Source organism: Helicoverpa armigera, chromosome 27 (genome assembly GCF_030705265.1).
Source record: "Helicoverpa armigera isolate CAAS_96S chromosome 27, ASM3070526v1, whole genome shotgun sequence".
Lineage (NCBI taxonomy): Eukaryota > Metazoa > Arthropoda > Insecta > Lepidoptera > Noctuidae > Helicoverpa > Helicoverpa armigera.
The window spans coordinates 4,816,894-4,838,306 of record NC_087146.1 but is presented as its reverse complement, the minus strand read 5'-3'; the positions used below and the strand labels follow the sequence as shown (position 1 = coordinate 4,838,306).

Genomic DNA, 21,413 nt, shown 5'->3' with positions numbered 1-21,413 from the left:
AAGACTAAGAAATCAAACATACATACTTACTTCAGTCTATCTACTGTAGTCCTTCTCTATGCTCAATAATTCAAAAGCGTACATGAAAAAATGTATCAAAACAAAAATTACAAAAATTCTAACTGTTACAAAAAGAGTCGCCCCCGGGTGGGCTTGAACCACCAACCTTTCGGTTAACAGCCGAACGCGCTAACCAATTGCGCCACGGAGGCTACGAGTTCCCGTGTCGAAATAGGTGTCTACTATACTAGTACTTATATATCTGTCTATTATAAGGTAAGCTGGGGTATTCTGGATCCCTATCTAAAAATTATTTTACCTAAAGACATGTCGCTAAGTATATTTTTAGAAGTGCAAGTTCATGTGCACACTCTGGGGTGCTCTCAGTCGGCCTACACTGTTGGTTGTAAAACCAATATTCTCTTCAACGCGTAATAACTTTCTGATGTATCGACACGAAAGAAGAAGAAGAACTTTCTGAAACTACTTAGGACGTAATTAAAATTGTTGTTATCGAGATAATTGAAGTGTGTTATAGGTTTCTGTTAAAGCTTTCCTTCTGGGCGAGCCGTAAGTTAGCTGTTTTAAGTAGATATATAAGTACCTAATCAAGTAGGGAAAGGTATTCCATGTTTGTGAATTCTCTTATCATTTTGAGATATGATAAGTTTCATCGTTATTTTGCTTGTGAAACACACTACAATTTATAATATCTATCCAATGTACATATAATAAGTAAAGCTGTCTGTTTGTTTAAATAAACAGTTCTCTGTGTCTGAACTTCCAAATAACTTATTTCCTATCGAATTTGAGAGAGGTTCAGAGAACTATTTAAAATCTCATGCTTTGAATTGCGACTCCTTGGCTCAAAGAGACGCGACGTGTTGTTGGAACTGCAGTTACTATTTACTTTATAGTACAAGTTTTAGCTAAAAATTAGACCAAAGTAAAGCAAGAAATCGAAGTAGTTAATATTTGAAGTGGTATTTTATCATTTATTGATTTGAAGAGCAAAACGCTCGTTAGCCAACAGCAGATAAACGAAAGATATAATTTGACATTGACAAGGCACTTGATTCTGATTGATGTCAGTAATTCTTGTTTTGATTTGGTAAACGGCTGTCAGTTTTAATATTGCCTTGCTACTTTCGAGAAATTATAACAGATATTTTGTGAAAAATGGCTACAAAAGTCGCAGTAGTAACTGGAGCAAATAAAGGCATCGGTTTCGCTATAGTCCGCGGCCTTTGCAAGAAATTTGAAGGCGTAGTTTACCTAACTTCGCGAGATATCGAACGCGGCAAAAAAGCGGTGGCCGATCTCGAAAAAGAAGGTTTAAACCCTAAATACCATCAATTAGACATCACGGATAAGAAGAGTATTGAAGCATTTAGAGATTACATTAAAGAAAAATACGATGGTATAGATATTTTAGTGAATAACGCTGCTATAGCCTTCAAAAGCACTGCTACAGAATCAGTTGCGGTTCAGGCCGAGCAAACTCTGTTCGTGAATTATTTTTCTCTGGTCTCAGCGTGTGAAACTCTGTTCCCTATCCTGAAGAATGGCGCTAGAGTGGTAAATGTGTCCAGTTCTTGCGGCCAACTAGGTTTGATACCGAGTAAAGAGTTGAGAGATCAGTTGAAAGACGAAAAGTTGACGATTCCAGAACTTTCGAAGCTAATGCAACAGTATGTAGATGCAGCGAAAGTAGGTACCCAAGCTGCCGAATGGGGAACTTCATCGTATGTGGTGTCTAAAGTTGGTGTATCAGCACTCAGTATTATTCAACAGAGAATGCTTGATAGCAGAGGTGAGTGAGATAACAAGTATCGTTAGGCTATTTTGATATAAAGCCACTTTTATTTCTTATCATATACAACAATCATATTATCACTATATAATGATGCATTATTGTTTTAAATGAAATAACTGTCTGTCTTTTGCACTTTCACACTAAATCTACTGAACCAATTTGAATTTAATTTGGTTGATGTAAAACAAAATATAGTCTAAATTCTGAGAAAGGACATAGGCTACTTTTAACAAAAGACTACTACTGCTGAAAATATTTCCCTGAGTATATGGGTGGGTCATATTTCAAGGAACAGCCAGGAGTATTCAACACACAACAAGTTTATTCTTTAGAATAATAAAATTTATCTTAATATTTTTTTTCCTCATAATTAATCAAACTTTCATGTCTTCTTCCAGATATAAAAGTAAATGCAGTACACCCTGGTTACGTTGACACGGACATGTCATCTCACAAAGGACCGCTTTCCATTGACGAGGGAGCTATTGCACCTCTTTTCCTGGCTCTCGATGCTGCAGACTCGGTCAAAGGCAAATACGTATGGTATAATAAGGACATTGTGCCTTGGGATGCTGAAAAACCTTTGCCTGTTGTTTAACTTGTTATGTACTGGAACACAAGTACGGACACAATTGATTTTCTATTCTTCTTATAATTGAGGTGTATTTTGAATGCTAGCTGTAGACCGCAACTGCAGTGACTCTCTCTTTCCAGCTATTTATCCCACATGGGGGTGGGGTCAGCTTTCCTAATTTGTCTTCTCCACTTCGCTCTATCAACGACATCGTTCTCGCATTATTATTTTCATGCAGTCACTGCAGTTATAGTCTAGATATCTAAGGGCAACTGCACATACTGCTGCCGCTTGGATCCAAAACGGTTTCATGTAAATACATACAAACCAGTAGTGCAGCTGCGGCCGATTTAATGCAGTTGCTGTATGTATGTTCGGCAGTTGGCATTCAAAATATATGTTTACTTTATATTAGCAGTTATAAGCTCAACTATGTACACATGCAAAACATGTTTCAATTTATATGTATTTTCAAGTATTACTCTCTATTATATAATTTGGTATTTAGTTGTTAAGAAGATAAAATATTGTGATAAAACAATGTGAAGTGCATATCTATCGATGTACTAAAGATTACATTTTAAATGACAATGATAAGTATTTTGTTATTAATAACTAAAGAAATTTAAATACTCCAGCATTTGAGAGATTTTTTAGCTTTTAAAAAGTTTTGTAAAAGTATTTTCCAAGTATTCTTTTTATATTGGCTTCAGCCTAAAATACACTTCCTATTTAGTCTTTTTTTTCTAAGCTCAAAAAGGTGTTATAAGATGTTCATGTAATAAATTTTGTTTTGTAAATAAAGTTTCTTTTGTCATTGCATACTCATCATCACCATCAAACTGGCCTTTTCCCAACTATGTGGGGGTCGGCTTCCAGTCTAAATAGATGCAGCTAAGTACCAGTGTTTTACAAGGAGTGACTACATACTATAGTGTTCAATAGAAACAGACATCATGCTTTGCTAAAACAATGTCAATATTAGTTTTTTCGGAGCACGTTAATGTCGGTCCTGCGCCTGATCTCTCTCCGGTGGTGTCGGATTGCCGTCCCATCGCGCTATGAGAGTGAAGGAATAGTGAGTGCACTTGTGTCTGCACAAATGCTTGTGCACTATAATATGTCCTGCGCAGTTGGCTGATCTCCTTATATGAGAATAGCCGCCGTGACCAAGATCGGCTAGGAGGACATCATCATTAGTATTTTCGAAGGATAATTAAATAAATAAAACAAACGGCTTGTTTCATTAAATACTTTAATAGACTAAACATTTGATTACTTCTTAAACTACGATAAGTTTGAAAACAATTTGATCGCTACATTTCTTACATCGACTTACATCTACGTATATTAAATTTTTGAATTTCACTTATCTACAATAATTCTAGTTTTTTTAAAGTCTGGCAACACCATTTATGATTCGGGAGACATACAAAAACATGATATAAGGTGAATTTTTATTAAATTAATCAAAGTGAATTTTTATATGAACGCATTCACAAAATCGGTTTACCGAATAGGTTGCGTTTCATACTGTGTAAAAGTATTTTTCAATAAGTCAAAATGAAGTCGAAAAAAAAACGTTTATGATATCGGTGTATTTAGGCCTCACCATACTGAAGTTAGCAGATAAGCTGTGCAGTAGATAATTATTCTAAGGCTGCACGCCCAAGTCAGATAAATCGGTGACCGATATTTTGTCGGAGAAAAATTAGAACACATATAGTTGCAACGTCTTACAAAAAGTTGATGAACAAATCCTAGTCAGATAGTCCTACAAAATATCAGCCCGATTATATCGTGCAAAGTCTGATGTGGGCAGCCTAAATAATCTACTGCGCATCCAAACAGCAGTTCAGACATGCCAAGTTATTTTGGACGCAGTTATATATGCAAGAGATGGTAACAGGCCAGATTGTATTGGTAAAATATAAAAAAAATATATACCAAACAGTTTTAATGTAACATAAAAACTCCTGTATTGAAGATTTTTAGTTTACAATAAGTATATAATTATGTTGTTCACCCAAAGAATTTTATTCCTAAAAAAATTGGTTTAAAGATTAAAACAAGAAATGTATTCGAATCATAAATAGGCGGGCACAATCCTGAGACCACATTAATTAAATAATTTAAACAAAAAACATTTTATCTTACAAACATCAACTTTCAAATGTATTATTTTTAATTTAAAAATTACGAAAATAAAGTTAGAAAATCTTTTAAACAAGATCTCTAAGAACTTTCTAGATATCTTACGACAATTTTGAAAATGAATTTCCTAATATAGGAAAGTCTAAACTACAACATAGTATTAAAAAAAAACTGATAATTATAGGACCTTTTCCGAAATTAATTAAAATTCCACAATAAAAAAATAACATCAAATTCGGCGGAACCATTAATTTTTTGGACTAGCATTGGCCTTAAAACATTTTTGCTCAGATGGTGCGAATTTCTATACCCGATCTCGCTGTTAATCGAAAGTCAATATTGAATCTTCAATCTCCGATCGCAAGTCAGTGGTATTTTTATATATTTATTCTTAAATTTAACGAGTAGACAAAGAATAGAAAGAGATAGAGCTATCAACCTCTTTATAATAAAAAAATAAACGTTTTCTAATACATTTGAAAGTTGACATTTTAAATAACATTTATATAATAGGCGTAAGTAGTTTATATTTGACGTGAATATTTACGTTATTATTATATTTTATTTGTTAAATATATTACATTGTATTTTTACTTGTGGATTTTAATCTTAGGAAAATTTTCTGTAGTTCTGGTCGATATTGGTTTTGGAAGATATTATTTTTTTTTTGGTTGAGGTCTGGTAATAGGCAGTCGCTCCTTGTAAAGCACTGGTACGCAGCTGCATCCGGTTAGACTGGAAGCCGACCCCAACATAGTTGCAAAAAGGCTAAGTAGGTTAAAATTGCAAAAAAAAATCTACATATTTTTTTTTCATATTCATTAGTTTAATCGCAATAATAATAAAGCTGTTTGAAACGTTGATATTCTCATAATCGTACTTACTAATGTTTAATCGTACTCATACTTAAAAAGTACATACAAACTTAGAAAAGATGCATTGGAACTTGCCTGACCTGGAATTCACACACTCATATTTGAGTGGTCGGTTCTTTACCCACTAGGCCACTACTACTTATTACTTACGTTTAATATATTTTGTTTTCTTTTTCTATAGTGTGCAAAATTCACCAATATCGACCAAAACCACAAACATATGTATTAGTCTAGCTACTTCATAAAATACGTTAAAAAAATAAATCAAAATTCCATACAATAATACTTGTTTGCATTTTTTTTTTCAATTTCCAAAACTTGAAAAGATACCTACAGAGGCAATTTGGCTTTTCCAAAAGTGTCAGATCAAAATTATCAGACTTCACAAAACCGAATATATTTGTAAATAAAATTAAAAAATAACACATTTATTACAATTACTCCGTCGATCTAATTAAAATATGAAAAAAAATAGGCCTCGAAACGAAAGCAAAAGTCAAATAAATATAATTCGCCCCAAATTACTTTGCAATTGTGAAGTTAGCCATTTGACTCTCTGACTTGTCATCGTGAAAAATCAGTGTGTAATGTTACTAAAATCTTTTTAGGGCCGATTTTTCAATCATCAGTTAACTTCTATCTCAGGAATAAATATGGCGGTTTGACATATCTTCTATACATCATCCTCAGAGTTTTTTTCCCAACTATGTTGGGGTCGGCCTTCAGTCTAACCGGATGTAGCTGAGTACCAGTGCTTTACAAGAAGCGACTGCCTATCTGACCTCCTCAACCCAGTTACCCGGGTAACCCAATACCCAAAGACTATAAAACCACTTGACTGCGCATACAGTGCCCCGACGCTCGCCAAAAGTTAGTGATTTTGCGCGTACTATAAGGCTACGATCAGTACGATCCTTTAGTAGCGACCTTGAACTGACCAATAGTAGCCGCGGATTATGTCGCCCCCCCCTGCCCGCAGTGGTGAGTCGTGTTCTTAGAAGAAATTGGCGAGTGCGCTCTCTAGTGGTTATTTACTTTATGCCAATACCCCTTGGTTAGACTGGTGTCAGACTTACTGGCTTCTGACTACTCGTAACGACTGCCAAGGATGTTCAATGACGGCCGGGACCTACAGTTTAACGTGCCATCCGAAACACAGTCATAATATCTTCTATACAAAAACTGTCAAAACGTCAAACATATTCTTCTGATAAAAGTCATTTTGCAATTGAAAATTCGGCCTTAAATTGAAATATTTATATAGAATGGCTAGATCGACAGATTTTGATATAATCATGTTGGACATCAAAACATATATTATCTTACGTAAGACAAAAAACACATTAAAAATAAATATTGATAATAATCGACTTCTGAATAACTATTTAGTATTTAGGAAGTACGTAAGTTTTATTTTAGTATATTGAATAATATGGATTGGTATATTAACTGCTATAGAGTATAAAAACAAATATTTCTAATTTTCAAAATAACATGACTAGCCATATTTTAGCATGTTTTTTTTAATTATTTTAATATCCGGATAAGACTCCGTTGCACCATTGAACTATAACGATAACCAAACCATAACCAGCCGTATACTTGCCGCCCATTTTTCACATCGGCGATTTGACAGCTGAAAATGGTTCGGTTATCGTTATAGTTAAATGGTGTAACTGACCTTTAGTAGTTGCATTAAAAAAAACGTAAATTATGAAAAAAAAAATTATGGAAATCTTTTGAATATGAATAATTAAGAGTACCCGATACGGGACCCTATTAAAATTACTTGTTTTCAAAGAAATATAAAAATAATAAGCAATTTAAACTCTATAGCAGTTAAAATACTATTTTTTATCTACTGCAATGTAACCATAGACAATATCAGTTTTATTCTTACAATTAAAGTTGGTGATGACATGAAATTTATACAGCCTATAGATAATTTATTATATTGTTTATTTCTAAACTACTAAAACACATAATCGTAAAAAATGGACGTACATTAATAATAATTATTACAAAAAAAATCTTAAATAATTACTGTAAAAACACAATTATATTTTTTGAGATTGTGCAGAATAAACGTGTTTTGAATAAGAATTTTTCGCAAAATTTCATCAATATTCGTTCATCATTTCTATCTCTGCTACATGGGACAGATTTCATGTCTCAATCACACAAAATGGCTGAACGAATTTGGATGAATTTCGGACCCCTAAATGTTTTTTTTTCTCAAATTCTTGTATAAACAAAATCTTGATTTTCAAAAACATATTATTCTACACAACCTCAAAAAAAAGTACACACACAAGAAAAAAATTACAAAAAAATATACTGTTTAGAAAAAAAAGGAATAAAAATAAAAAACTAAAAATAATTAAAAATAAAAGTTTAGCACCTCACACGAGTTCGCTTATATATTTAAACAATATATAATAATGAATTATATAAAAACACTTATTTGCTTAAATTATAAAACAATTCTGTTATGTTTGTATGTTGATATACACAAATGTTTTTGGAAAAAAATCTGTAGTCCATTTTTCAATAGTTAGATAACTTTTACATATACAAGCTCCATCTATACTAATATAATAAAGAGGGATATTTTTTTCATCTCAAAGAAATTAGCATTTTTTTTTACTCTGATGATGTATAAGCTTTACTAAAATAATCTTTTCAGCAGTTTTTGCGTGAAAGACTAAGAAACATACATCAGTTTATAATATTAGTAGCATAATGTGATTAAATAGTTACCTGACTATAGAAAAATCAGACCCATTTCAAAGTTCACAGACAACTTAAACATCAGTTTTTATTAAAACAACTGTTTACTATGAATTTACTTTCATGTCTAATTTCATAGTAAACGGTTGTTTTAAGATAAGCGGACGTTTATGCCGTTGGAAAATTTGTGTCTCAGTATTTTTTTATTTCAAACATTTGTGTATATGAATATTTTTTAATATTTTAAATACGATCGTTATGTAGACATAGCTGAGATAGTTAACTAACTCTGTTTATGTTAAAATCGATATTTTTAGCCGTAGTTTTCTTGTTTAATATGTATTTGTGTAATAAGTCCTATCGAAATTATTACTTTTAGTTAAGTGCCTATCCAAATGAAGCATAGTTAAAAAAAAAACTATTTCATATAACAACCAGCCATTTTCAAGAATAACCGGCGAATTTACAGAAATACGGTCATTTCACACAATAACCATAAAGCTATGTCTACACAAGATATTCAGGGTGCATTGATAAACAATTTGAGAACACACAATTTTAAACAAAATCACAGATTTGTAACCCAATTCATATGCATTCGATTATTTCTTAATTTATCATCAAATGCTTAGAAATCATTATTTTTTCACAGCTGTTGTAATGAGAAGAATTTTAATTGTAATAGCAGCCAAAGTAGATAAAAATAATTGAAAAATATAACCATTCAAACATGTTTTTTAGCTTAAAAATGAAAAAAAAAAACGCTACAAAATCAAAATTATTTTTCAATACAACAGCAGTCATTCAAAAACTTAGAACTAAATTAAATTCTATTAGTATGCCGATTCCATTAAGTTTTTAATTAAAAATAATAAATTAATCTACACTTTAGAATATCTTCTCCTAATTTTTAGAAATTATTTTTTCCTGAATTTATCGAAAATTTTGCATTTTTATTCATACATATTATATTATAATCTATTTATTTTACTGTACGGACATTTTGAAAAATATTTTCAAAAAAGAGACCTTATATGAAACTAATTTACTTAATACATAATATTCTTGTTTTCTTGCATAAAAAAAACATAATTTTTCACCAAAAAAAATCATTATCAACTTTACCCGGTCATTTTACAAAACCAACTGTAAAAAATCACAAACAAAATAATGGAAGGAGTACCTTAACAAATAATCCACTTTGGCTGGTTATTTCCAGCTTTGACCGGCTATTCTGCAAATTGTCCGCACAGCCGCAGTGTGTTCTGGGGTTTACATCTTAGTCCGGTGGCAGATAACTAAACAGTTTGTATTTGTCTCTTATGTAGGGACGCACGTCGTCTTTCTGAAAGACAAAGAAAAGAATATATTAGACAGTTGTTCTAAAAATGTAATAATATAATGGATTTAAATTAGGCTGAAAATCAGTACATAATATAGTACATCATTTTTTAATTTTCTAGCAGTTTTTTGTACTACTGACAAAAAGAGTTATGTGAATTTTAAAAATTTATTGATATTATTTGTCAAATGTGTCTTTCTACAGTCTATCTGTTTAAAAATTATTAATTTTTAGCCTATACTTATTTTATTGAGGTTTGCTAGACAGAGGAGCTTGTGGCATCATCTGTCATATTTATCTGTTTTGAAAGGCAAGTTAAATTGGTGGGTCTCGGCTGTCATATTATGAACATCTTTGGCAGTCAGTATGGGTAGTCAGAAGCCAGTAAGTGTGACAACCAATCTTACCAAGGAGTTATGCAGATAACTAGATTAAAAAGTTCAGATAAGCAGTCACTCCATGTGGCATATAGTTACTCAGCTGCATCCACTTAGACTGGAAGCCGACCCTAACATAGTTGTGAAAAGGCTAGGCGTATGATACTTACAGTAGCCAGATGCTCCAAGAAGGGTAGTAGTTTAAGAAGCTCATTATCACTTCGGTCGACGAACCAGCTGTCTATCGGTATACCGTTTTCCAGTTGATAGCCAAATGCCTGAAAAAAATGTTTAATAAAATAAGTTTATTTTTGAAAATAAGTTAATGTAAGTACATAAGCATTTTATAAGCAAAGACCTAAGTTCACAAACAACATAAACAACAATTTTCTTAAAACAAGTGTTTACTATGAACTTTCACATTCAATTTTCAAAGTAAACAGTGGTTTTAAGAAAAGACGACGTGATATTGACAGTTGGTGAAAATGAAACATTTACAAGTAGAAAATGTATTTTTGAGACGAAAAAAATTGTTTGGTTCCATTACTATAAACACAAAACTTTAGTAGGTATGTTTATTATTCTTTCAAAGTAAAACTAATGGATAATGGATAAAAAGGCTCGGGGATGATAAAACTAATGGATTGATTTTGATGAAACTTAGCAGTGCTAAGTGCTAAGTTAGCACACACATCAGAATAACATCAAAGCTACTTTTCTGCCGTGTGAGTTTTTCCCTCCGTGTGAAACCACTTGCATAGGGTAGTTAAAAAAGCCATCCGAATCAAAAACCTCCTCTTTTTTGGGAGGTCGGTTGAAAATAACATATTAAACACACGAACCTGTGGACTATTATCAACGATGACAGTCTTGCGCAGATCGCGGCCGAGTATAGACAGGTCCTTCACATAGTTCCCGTTCACCAGGAGGCAGTGCTCGCGGAATAATCTGTGGGAGAAACATACAGGGTTAATACAAGTAATTTAGTAATCAAACCTAGAATATAGGTGAAAAATTTGTGAGTGTCTGTATGTAAGTGGATGAAACTTTCAGTTATAATAAATAAGCTGAATAGCATATACTTGGGTAAATTGTTATTATGGGTGTAGAAAGTCGTCTCTTAAGCTTTCCAAGGGAAATTCCTGCACATGGATAAAAATTGCCTATTCTGTTGAGTTTTAGGGCATTCTTACAGTATTTCTCCATAAGACCAACTCCTTGGAACCGTGCACCTACCTATTGATATGTAACAAGAACTTGTAATACAATATGTCTCTATGAAATAAAAACCTTTAACTTTGTAAAACTCTTTATCTGTGTGTGTGGTAAGGTAGTTCCCTCGGGAAACATGCATAAAACTGCTGGAAACAGCCAGTTTTAAAGACAAAAACCTTACCAAAGCTCTAGAAATACATATTTTCTTTGTATACCTGTATTTGATCCACCTCCTAGCAGGATCGAGCAGGTTGAGCAGCCTGTCGGCGTACACGCGCTTGGAGGCGGTGAACAGGATCACCTCGTACACACGCGATACACGAGACAGGAACTCCGCGAAGTGCGGCCGAGTGCGGACGAACACCTGGGGAAAATATTATAATTTTAATGAAATTAATTAAAAAATAAAATACAAAATGGTATCAAAAAAACTCTTCATCGCTGGCCACCGACAGTGTACCTAAGACGTTGGCAGCTAATAATAATGGCGGCCACGGCCAATTTCGACCACGGCGGCTGTTCTCATATCAGGAGATAGGCCAGCTGCGCAGGACATATTATAGTGCACGAGCATTTGCTTGGACACAGGTGCACTCACTATTCCTTCACTCTCATAGCGCGATGTGACGGCAATCCGACACCACCGGAGAGAGATCAGGCGCAGGACCGACATAAACGTGCTCTCCGATGCACGGGTGTATCAATCACCAACTTAAAAGACTACGGGCTGCTTTGTGCAAATTATAGAAAACCCACAAAGCGATTTCCGATTTATAAGGAATAAGGATTTGGTTGGATGATGATGATGATGATGAAACCACTACATTGATTTTTCAGTTCTATTTTATTTTAAAGCTGAGTTTTTAATAAAAGTATCATCAAAATTGTTAAATTGAAATATGAATCTACAGAGGAAGAAATTCCGAATCAAACGATTTATAAAACAAATCGATAAAATGCGTCCGCGTTATTTCATATTTCTGGTAGACAAAATATGAAAGTGCAAAATACAAGTATATGACGGCGCCACCGTCGATGTGTCAACCGTCGATCTGTCACCGGTGGAGCTTATATAAAGCGGCGCGCGACTCGGGTCATTCGTTCGCCGACCGTTGCCGAGTGCACACCTCACACAAATTCGTGATAAATAATTGTAGTGACTAATACTGTGTTAATTGGAATAAACCAAGTGATTGTGTGAGAACCCCTTTGTTTTATTTAACGATGTCGGATCCTGACGCCGACATATATAATACTTACAGTGTATCGGCAATCCTGAAACAGAACTGGGAAGTGGAAGCTCGCATCTGGTAGTTCCTGCAGCGAGCAGTGCACCAATGTCTCGTCTAGATCTAGCACCTGAACAAAACACAAATAAATATGAATTAAATTAGCTAACTCCCTGTTTCGTGAGGTTTCTCCCGTCAAGAGGGGATAACTTATTTTACTAGTATAAAATTATCGCTAAAAAAATAACGTAAAAAATTTGTCGCCAACTCACAAACCTCACTTCTTTGTGATAAAGTAAATAAAAATGTTTTTTCGTTTGTGTACTGTCTATTTTCGGAACTGATGAACCGATGTAACAAATTCTTTCATTGTTGAGAAGCTTCACAACCCCCTGATATCGGATGATTTTGGCTATATATTTTATCCGGATACCAGAAGTAGTTTTCACAAGAAGCGGGTAGAACCGCAGAAAATATCTGTCAGTTAGTCTAGCATTATATTATAGCGCGTAAGTGATTTTTTTTATTCCCTCGAGACGCAGACAAAGGGCGAAATCTAGTAATGAAAGAATACTTACAAGACTGAAATCAGGGCTGGTCCTAGTTTTCAGGGGCAGAGCCGGATAGCGAGCTCGTAACGCCCCCGTCGCTACGGTCTCCAACGGTGGTAGCTGAAACAATCATAATAAATTAGTGAAATTAAACAATTACAATATTTTAGATATATTGTCTCGAAAACACTGATACTCAGCTGGATCCTGCAGGACTGGATGGCGTCCCGAACATAATTGGGGAAAGGCTGGGTAGGTAATGATATATTGTCATGAGGATGATTTTAGGCAAGAATAAAAAATACCAGCCAAGTGCGAGTGGGACTGGCGTATGAAAGTTTCCAAGCTAATATCTATGTAAAAAACTTTCAGGAACACAACAATCTGCAGGCAAAGTCCTTTTTTTGGTAAAAAAACCTTTAAAAGTATCTATTTACCTATACAGCATTATATACTTATATTATTGTCTATTGGAATGTTAATGTACATTACCCAAAATAGATTATTACTCAAACTTTGCCTTAAGATATTTTTTCTTTACTTTTATATATTATTTAACGAAACGGTATGTAAACTGTTTATTTATGTATAATCTCACCTGCTTAATAAACAGATACGGATCGAAGGCGTCGACCCAGGAAGAGATTTGCTCGCAGTCCACGCGGTTGCTGCACGACGATATCACATCGCCAGCCTCCTCCTATAAAAAACAATTACCGTCGTACCACAAAAACTTTTAAAACGTCTGTTGAACACTTGTCTAAAAAATTATGACGTTAAAATAAGGTCCGTTTTGCAGCCACACCTTTTTTAGACAAGTGTTCAACAGATGTTTAAGTTTTTGTAGTAAGGCTGTTAATATTTAACTCTAGTAATTAATTAAGAAAACTTTATCACTTCACGAAAATTAAAATATAAGAAAAAAAAATCCCGAAAGTAGTGACACCAACTACAAAAATAAAAAAATCGTTCATCAGTCTAGAAGTAGATTACTAATGGATGCAGCTATATATACTTATTTAGCCATTTTTTTATTGTTAGTCTTTTTTGAAGTCGGTTAAGAAAAAAATAATTACAAATTGAAACAAGTATTTTTAGACCCCGGCGCAAAAAAAGTTCTCCAATTTGACCGTCTTTTTAAGTGGCGTAGCTCTTTAACGTATGAACCGATTTGGATGCTGTTTTTTTTAGATATCAGCGATGGTTCTTTTATATACTTTATCAAAATCGGCATAGCTATAAATTTTAACGATAATTCTTTGCGATGGTGTTATTTTTGTATTGACTATTCTATAATAATTGTCGTTTATTTATTTTACAATTAACATAGCACCGACCTCGACCGAGATGTTGGGCTGTCGTTTATTCAAATCAAGGTTTTGTTACAGAGAATATTTAAATTTTAACTAAGACATAAATCTATTAATTTCAAATTCACTGTTACCAATCATGGAAATAATATTGAAACGCTTATCTCAGGAAATTGATTGAAAACTTGAAGAATTATTACATTGTTGGAAAGCTACACTCTTCCCGAGTAACATAGCCTACCTCTATATTTTGTCCGGGTGCGGCAAATAGTTCCCTCGGATTAGTTACCAGGTGAAAAGCTACTAACCTCTATGTCTGTGGGCGATTGCTCGTCGTGGCAAGCAAGCGCAGCTTCATCGGCTGTCATGTCGGTGCCGTTCTGTTCAAAAACAAATAATCATTATTTTATTTTAAAACAATTGAAAGAAAATAGGCCCTGAAGAAGATATTGGGATGCAGAACCAAATCAAATGGGAAGAGAGAAGAATCATTCGCCATCCTTTAATACAAAATGTAAGCCAAAATAATTATTAAGCTCACCAGACTAAACAAGACTTCTTTAGTCATTACGGGTAGTCAAAAGCCAGTAAGCCTGACACCAGTCTAACCAAGGGGTATTGGGTTGCCCGGGTAACTGGGTTGAAGAGGTCAGATAGGCAGTCGCATCTTGTAAAGCACTGGTACTCAGCTGAATCTGGTTAGACTGGAAGCCGACCCCAACATAGTTTGGAAAAGTCTTGGAGGATGATGACTAAACTAGACTTCTTTCCCAGAAAAAACATTATTTTTGCTCCCAAATTAGTCAAGTTATTACACAAGGTCTTAGATATTGGCTTACCCATCCAGCGGCCTCGGCAGCCAAGCTCTGGCTGATCTCAGCCAGGAAGCCGGAGCTAGGGCTGCGAGCTGACAAGGCTTCCAGACTCTCTATGGCAGTCCCCTGGGTGTCGCTAGTCACACTTACCCATCCAGCGGCCTCGGCAGCCAAGCTCTGGCTGATCTCAGCCAGGAAGCCGGAGCTAGGGCTGCGAGCTGACAAGGCTTCCAGACTCTCTATGGCAGTCCCCTGAGTGTCGCAGTCACACTTACCCATCCAGCGGCCTCGGCAGCCAAGCTCTGGCTGATCTCAGCCAGGAAGCCGGAGCTAGGGCTGCGAGCTGACAAGGCTTCCAGACTCTCTATGGCAGTCCCCTGAGTGTCGCTAGTCACACTTACCCATCCAGCGGCCTCGGCAGCCAAGCTCTGGCTGATCTCAGCCAGGAAGCCGGAGCTAGGGCTGCGAGCTGACAAGGCTTCCAGACTCTCTATGGCAGTCCCCTGAGTGTCGCTAGTCACACTTACCCATCCAGCGGCCTCGGCAGCCAAGCTCTGGCTGATCTCAGCCAGGAAGCCGGAGCTAGGGCTGCGAGCTGACAAGGCTTCCAGACTCTCTATGGCAGTCCCCTGAGTGTCGCTAGTCACACTTACCCATCCAGCGGCCTCGGCAGCCAAGCTCTGGCTGATCTCAGCCAGGAAGCCGGAGCTAGGGCTGCGAGCTGACAAGGCTTCCAGACTCTCTATGGCAGTCCCCTGGGTGTCGCAGGTAGATGAGATCTCGCATTCAGAGTCTCGGACGTAGCCGTCCTGTTCTAGCATCGTTACGAAGTCGGGCTGGTGGAGAGAAAGGAAGAACATAATAAGTTTGCCAGATAAAAGTATAAAAAAGGTGGTAAAAAAACTTAGTATCCTAATTGAGGACCTCCCCGATTTGGGAAGTTGGTTAAAACTGTTTTAAAGTATATGATCTTTTTTGGAAATAATACTAGGCTGGTAAATAAGACAAAATATAAGGCATCTCACCTGAACGTATTTTTCCCCGTTAGTCAAGAAATCAGTGCAATTATCGAGATCATCAGTAGTGGACGTCGGCTGGTACATTTCCAGGTCATTGCTGGACTTCCTGCGTTTCATCACCCTCTTCTCCACCGAGTTGGTCCTCGAAGTCTTCTCCGCTGGCTTATCAGTAGTCATCACCCGGGCTGCTTTATCAGCCAGGAAGTTAATATCTTCCTCTGTAGCTGGCATATCTTCATTGATCAGTCGAGCACACTCTGCTATAGCCATGAAGTCATTCAGACAGTCATTTGGAAAACACAGTTCTGACGATTCTACGTGACCATCCGAGTCAGATTCCTCAGACTTCTGAGTGGGAAAGTCAACAAAAGTAGTAGTGTGGGCTTCGTACATGGTCACATCATTGTCTTCAGGGTAACAATTCGTTTCAGGCACCACGGGAGCTTTCTTAGTCCTCTTTTTTGGACTCTCATTAGTAGAACTGACTGAAGACTTAGTTACCTTGGGAGTTATGATCCCAATTTGACGGACTTTACGTATTGGAGAGCTGTTCAAAGATGCTGACTTATCAGTCTTATCCATACGCCTCGTCTTCCGCGGAGAACTGATAGCCGAAGATATCACTTCGGTCTTCTTAAGCTCTCTGTTCAAAGAACTGTGTCGTAGCTGCACACTCTTCGTTGTACGGACTTCCTTGGTCTTAGAAGTTGTGGTAATCTTGTCATTCTGAGGCTTAACCTTCACAGCGGTGGACGAAGATACCGGGTCTTTGGTAGAGCTCCGAACAACCGTCTGAAAGATTGGTTTCTTTGTGCGACCATCATCTTTGTGCTTAGCCTTCTTGTGCGTAGTCTCCAACGGTTTCTCCATACTTAATTTGGTTCTTACAGGACGAGTTTTCAAATTCTTCTGGGACCGAGTGATGCAGAATTGTGGTGTGTCAGACACCACATTTTTCACTTCTCGCTTGAGAATGCTCTGCCAAGCGTTGGGTGGCTTGGTAAGAGGCTTAACAGACTTCTTCTTGAGTTTCGTTACCTTTGTACTCCTTTTACTTGAGAGCGGCCGCTCCCTCTTCCTACTTCTTAACCGCATCGCAAGATTAGAGGACAACTTAACCTGTAAAGTAATAAAGTAGGGAAGAATTTTTATAAGAATGAGGTTGGAGAAGAACATCTAAATAATGTTAAAACTATTGTGGAGAAAGCTTGCTTTATGGGAGATAAAATTGATATATAAATTGAGCAGTCACTTCAGGTGGAACCGCTGGCATAAGCAAGTCATTGATATAAAATTGAACTTGTATTAGTGGGAAGTTGGTCCCAACTGTCATTTGAATTTCTTTGGCAGCTGTTACGTGTGGCCAGAAGTCAGAAAGTCTGACAACCAATGCTGCTAATGGGCATTGGATTGGCCAGGTAAGGGTTGAGGAGATCAGATAGGCATTCATTACTTGTTAAACACAGTATAGTTTGGGATAAGGCCAGACTCATAACATATTCTAAATAAACTTAAGGTACATTTTAAGGCCATTTGCTGACTGCACATAAACAGTGACTGCATGAAATTGGACACAGCTGCACTACTGGTTTGTATGTATTTACATAAAAGGGTTTTGGATCTAAGCAGCGGCAGCACATATGTACAGTTGCCGTTAGAAATTAATTGTTTTCATGCAGTTGCTGTATGCATGGTTGGCAGTTGGCAGTTGTATACTTTTTTTTTAATTATGTCAAAAATCATCAAATGCCCCTTCCCGCTGTGGGTTAGCAGCGGTGAGAGAGTGTCAGACTTTTACTGACTAAAAACCATCATGTTCCGTTGTAGGCCTTTTATGTACCAGGGACGTGGTAACTCTTTCGAACAATCCCGCAGCCCATTCAAAACCTACCTTTAGTATGAATTGAGATTGTTCTATTTTTAAATTGAGTCTAGTTTTTTTGTTTCAGAGAGCCAGATCAAGGTTTAATGCAAATTAAAAATTTAATGCATAATCTATGGACAACCTTTGTTTTGAGGTTCTATAATAAATTATTATAATCTCAATTGTAGCCTTGCCAATTGTTTTTAAACAATTATGGGTAAGTTATGGCTGAATATTCATCATCCTCCTCCTGCCCTTATCCCAATTTTATTTGGGGTCGGCGCAGCATGTTTTCTCCTTCCATACTCTTCTATCTGCCGTCATCTCACAAGTAACATTCTTTCTTACCATATCTACTTTCACACAATCCATCCATCGTTTCTTTGGTCTTCCTCTTCCACTATATCCGTCCACATTCATTCATTCATTATGGTCCTAATTATACCTGGGGTTCAAGAACATATTTGAAATAATTTTGGTTTGTTCATAAGGTTGAAATTCTGGATTTAAGATGACACACTGATTTTGTGGACCTATTTAAATAGTTTAAAAATATATTTGATAAAAAAAGAATGAACCAGATGGTGTAAGGAACATTTAACAATTATAGATTTAGCATTTATTTAAGGAATTGAGAATTTATTTAAGTCCCCAATAGATGGAGGTCCTGATGGGACCCAAAAATGAAAACTTCAGATGAGACCAAAATCATCAAAATAATGTCAATAAATAAAACATGTCAACAATTTATTTGTTTACATTTTTCTGTCACGTTACATGTCAATATTTTTATCCATTACGAAATTAGCATTTTTTTATTATTTTTTATTCGTATATAGCTCTTTATTGTGAACAAATTGGCAAAATCATTCGAGGGCTTACAACTAGCGTAAAAATTACCTCATTCAGGAAATTTATACTTACATGAACTTAATGTTTAGAAAGTAACAATTATTCCATTTGCTGTACGTAATGCATAATCGGAAAATCAATTAAAACACCACTTTGATCTGATACACATAACGCGTTCCCAGATATTCTTTGTTTTAGTTATTATATTTTTTATTTCCGTACTCAAATAAAATCGGCGCGGTTACTTCGCGCCTTTTTACAAATCCACTTTTCACCACATAACACTATCAGTTTTCAGTCAATACACAATTAAAACACTTCATGATGAATACAGGAGCTATTTAAAATAGATTAAGAACACAAATTAATAATATAAAGTGAACATTTCTAACGCGAAAGTAAAAAAGCGGCACTGGTACATTATCGATTTTTTAGGTGCTCGACGCATGCGATTCTCACTGATGCGTTGGATTTTATTCATCCGAATTACCAGCGAAATAGTTCGATAGCGGAAATATATTGAATAATAGCTCGTAATGAGTAATTACATGATAACTTTTGCTGAAGAACACAAAAGCCAAACAAATGTCAAAATGGCGGCTTTCTTTTTTTAACTACGACGTTTTTCTGCAGATGGCGCCGTCGCCGGGCGCATGCGTTTTGCGACTGCTACTGCTCGAAAAGTCGATACTGGGGGGTTGAATCCGATGCATTTCGTGGAATCGCGGGGTGGAACTTGGGTGGAAAACCACCCACTACCGGGTAGTGGGTGGTTTATGTAATATATTTCATTTGCTTTATTAGTTTAGCTGTTACCTTCACCTTTATCTCGACCATAATATACCATCCAAGCAACTATTACATATCGCTTTTTAGTATCCTGCTTATAGCTTATAGCCTCCTTGCTTTCGTATAAATCCGTGTTTCTTCATACTGTTTCAGATCAAACTATTAGATCATTGAGATAAGCGCAGTTAACCACAGTACGCATTAGATGACTCAAAAAATACCTGCCCAGAATTGTTCATGAAAAACTACTAAACTGATTTTGATGACATTTTGCATTAATATAGCTTTTACATCAGAAGACTCGGGTTTGGGAACTTATTCCCTCAGAGCGAGGGCAAAGCTATTATTTATTATACGAAATATTATACGAAATATTTTTAGTTCAAGACTTTGTTGCCTAATATACCTACATTGGTTTTACTAGCCTCCACATCACGAGATAAGTTCCCAATACGCAGAGCCTATCTTCATCTCGAAGGTACATATCTATCTCTGCACAAAATATCCAAATCAGCTAGATTTTCGTGAATGCGTTGTAAATAACCACAATCACTTTCTCATTTACATTACATGTTGGAAATGCTGCGTGAAATGAAGTGTTACCTTCGAGTGTTGTCAGGTGCACCCAGTTTTAGACAGTTATTGGGAAACAACAAAAATAATTAAAAATTCACGTCCAGCTGCAGTTGCAACCAAAAACATTATTTTAATGTTTATTTAATTTGATTGTTTACTACCAAATTTTTAATAGGAAGAAAACACACGCAACACACAAATCACTGTGCAACAAAGTTACTTTACGATAGGGAAAAAATAGGTAAAATTGAAATCACTTTAAGGCAACATAACTCCAACCGCCAAATTAAAAAGTTTTGACATTTTCAATTTTCTGTTTTGTTTTTATTTGTTAAACTATTTTTATCACAACAAATAAACAACTATTTAACCATCAACTAATAGCTACATAAAAATATAGAAGTGAAATAGAGACAGTAATCATGTCTAGTGTATCTGTGACTTCGTCGAAGCGTGAGGTAAAATATGTAAACTTTGTTTCTTTATTTGAATTTTTTTTGTTGCACCAAAATGAATTTTGTAGGCCTATTTTATGTATTGTACCTACTTTAGAATTCTATCTAGTCGCTTGATTTGTTATTTAAGAATAGCACTGTTCAAAAGTTATCTCTAATAAAAAATATATTTGTATTTTAGTGTTAAAGAATTTTATCTAAATTATGATTTTTTCCTTTCAGAAAGTAACAGCAGAACTAACTCAAGAGATAGAGTCAGTGAGAGCTATGAACAGCAGTTTGAGAGCGTATTTAGAACATCTGCTGATGTTCAAGAAAAACCTTCTAGCTATGAACAAAAACTGCACACAATTGCATGATGTTAACAAACAGTGGATTGATATATTGAGTAGTATGAAATAATGTTAGTTTAATGTTAAGTTTGGTTTAATAAATAAGTTTAAGTAACAATTATTCTTTGCATTTGAATCGTGTTTCTCAATAGTAGATATGGTAAACTGGTGGGACTTGGGTATTAATTGAACATCTTTGGCAGTCGTTACGGGTAGTCAGGAACCAGTAAGTCTGACACCAGTCCATCCAAGGGGTATTGGGTTGCCCAGGTAGCTGGGTTGAGGAGGTCTGATAGGGCAGTTGCTCTTTGTAAAGCACTGGTACTCAGCTACATCTGGTTAGACTGGAAGCTGAACCCAACATAGTTGGGAAAAAGGCTCATAGGATGGTGATGATGACATACATATTTATTGTTTATCATCTGACTGCTGGGCTGCGGCCTCCTCTAACGCAGAAGGATTGAGCGTTAATCATCTATGCGCTCAATGTGGGTTGGTGATAACTATTTATTTTATTAATTTACTACACTTTTTGCAC

General features: G+C 35.7%; 2 protein-coding genes, 1 long non-coding RNA gene and 1 other non-coding gene across 4 annotated transcripts; 2 read left to right on the top strand and 2 right to left on the bottom strand.

The window, feature by feature from the left end:
• Positions 1-138: 138 nt before the first annotated feature.
• On the bottom strand, positions 139-212 carry Trnan-guu (transfer RNA asparagine (anticodon GUU)). The gene has a single exon. It is a non-coding gene; the product is annotated as a tRNA-Asn (tRNA).
• Positions 213-1,082: 870 nt separating this feature from the next.
• LOC110369634 (carbonyl reductase [NADPH] 1) lies at positions 1,083-3,824 on the top strand. The gene is made up of 2 exons (XM_021325144.3): positions 1,083-1,813; positions 2,215-3,824. Exons 1-2 carry the CDS (start codon positions 1,180-1,182, stop codon positions 2,412-2,414), a joined length of 834 nt encoding a protein of 277 aa, XP_021180819.3. The 5' UTR covers positions 1,083-1,179; the 3' UTR covers positions 2,415-3,824.
• Positions 3,825-5,570: 1,746 nt separating this feature from the next.
• Positions 5,571-19,399, bottom strand: LOC110369616 (CTD small phosphatase-like protein 2-A). Its single transcript, XM_064042059.1, has 11 exons — positions 18,796-19,399; positions 16,014-17,126; positions 15,642-15,824; positions 14,482-14,553; positions 13,462-13,563; positions 12,891-12,983; positions 12,344-12,442; positions 11,299-11,447; positions 10,711-10,816; positions 10,039-10,146; positions 5,571-9,494 (listed from the first exon to the last, which is right to left on the bottom strand). The coding sequence occupies exons 2-11, from the start codon at positions 17,100-17,102 to the stop codon at positions 9,429-9,431; spliced, it is 2,067 nt and encodes a 688-aa protein (XP_063898129.1). The 5' UTR covers positions 17,103-17,126; positions 18,796-19,399; the 3' UTR covers positions 5,571-9,428.
• Positions 19,400-20,376: 977 nt separating this feature from the next.
• Positions 20,377-20,993, top strand: LOC135118979 (uncharacterized). The gene is made up of 2 exons (XR_010277901.1): positions 20,377-20,546; positions 20,766-20,993. It is a non-coding gene; the product is annotated as an uncharacterized LOC135118979 (long non-coding RNA).
• The last annotated feature ends 420 nt before the right edge of the window (positions 20,994-21,413 follow it).

Bases quoted from the DNA above. Each gene is read 5' to 3' on its own strand.
- LOC110369634 (XM_021325144.3), top strand. From the start codon at position 1,180: ATGGCTACAAAAGTCGCAGTAGTAACTGGAGCAAATAAAGGCATCGGT. The intron at 1,814-2,214 runs GTGAGTGAGATA...GTCTTCTTCCAG, and splicing joins GAGAATGCTTGATAGCAGAG to ATATAAAAGTAAATGCAGTA.
- LOC110369616 (XM_064042059.1), bottom strand. From the start codon at position 17,102: ATGCGGTTAAGAAGTAGGAAGAGGGAGCGGCCGCTCTCAAGTAAAAGG. The intron at 12,984-13,461 runs GTGAGATTATAC...TGATTGTTTCAG, and splicing joins CGTATCTGTTTATTAAGCAG to CTACCACCGTTGGAGACCGT. The intron at 11,448-12,343 runs GTAAGTATTATA...TATTTTCCCCAG, and splicing joins TTCAGGATTGCCGATACACT to GTGTTCGTCCGCACTCGGCC.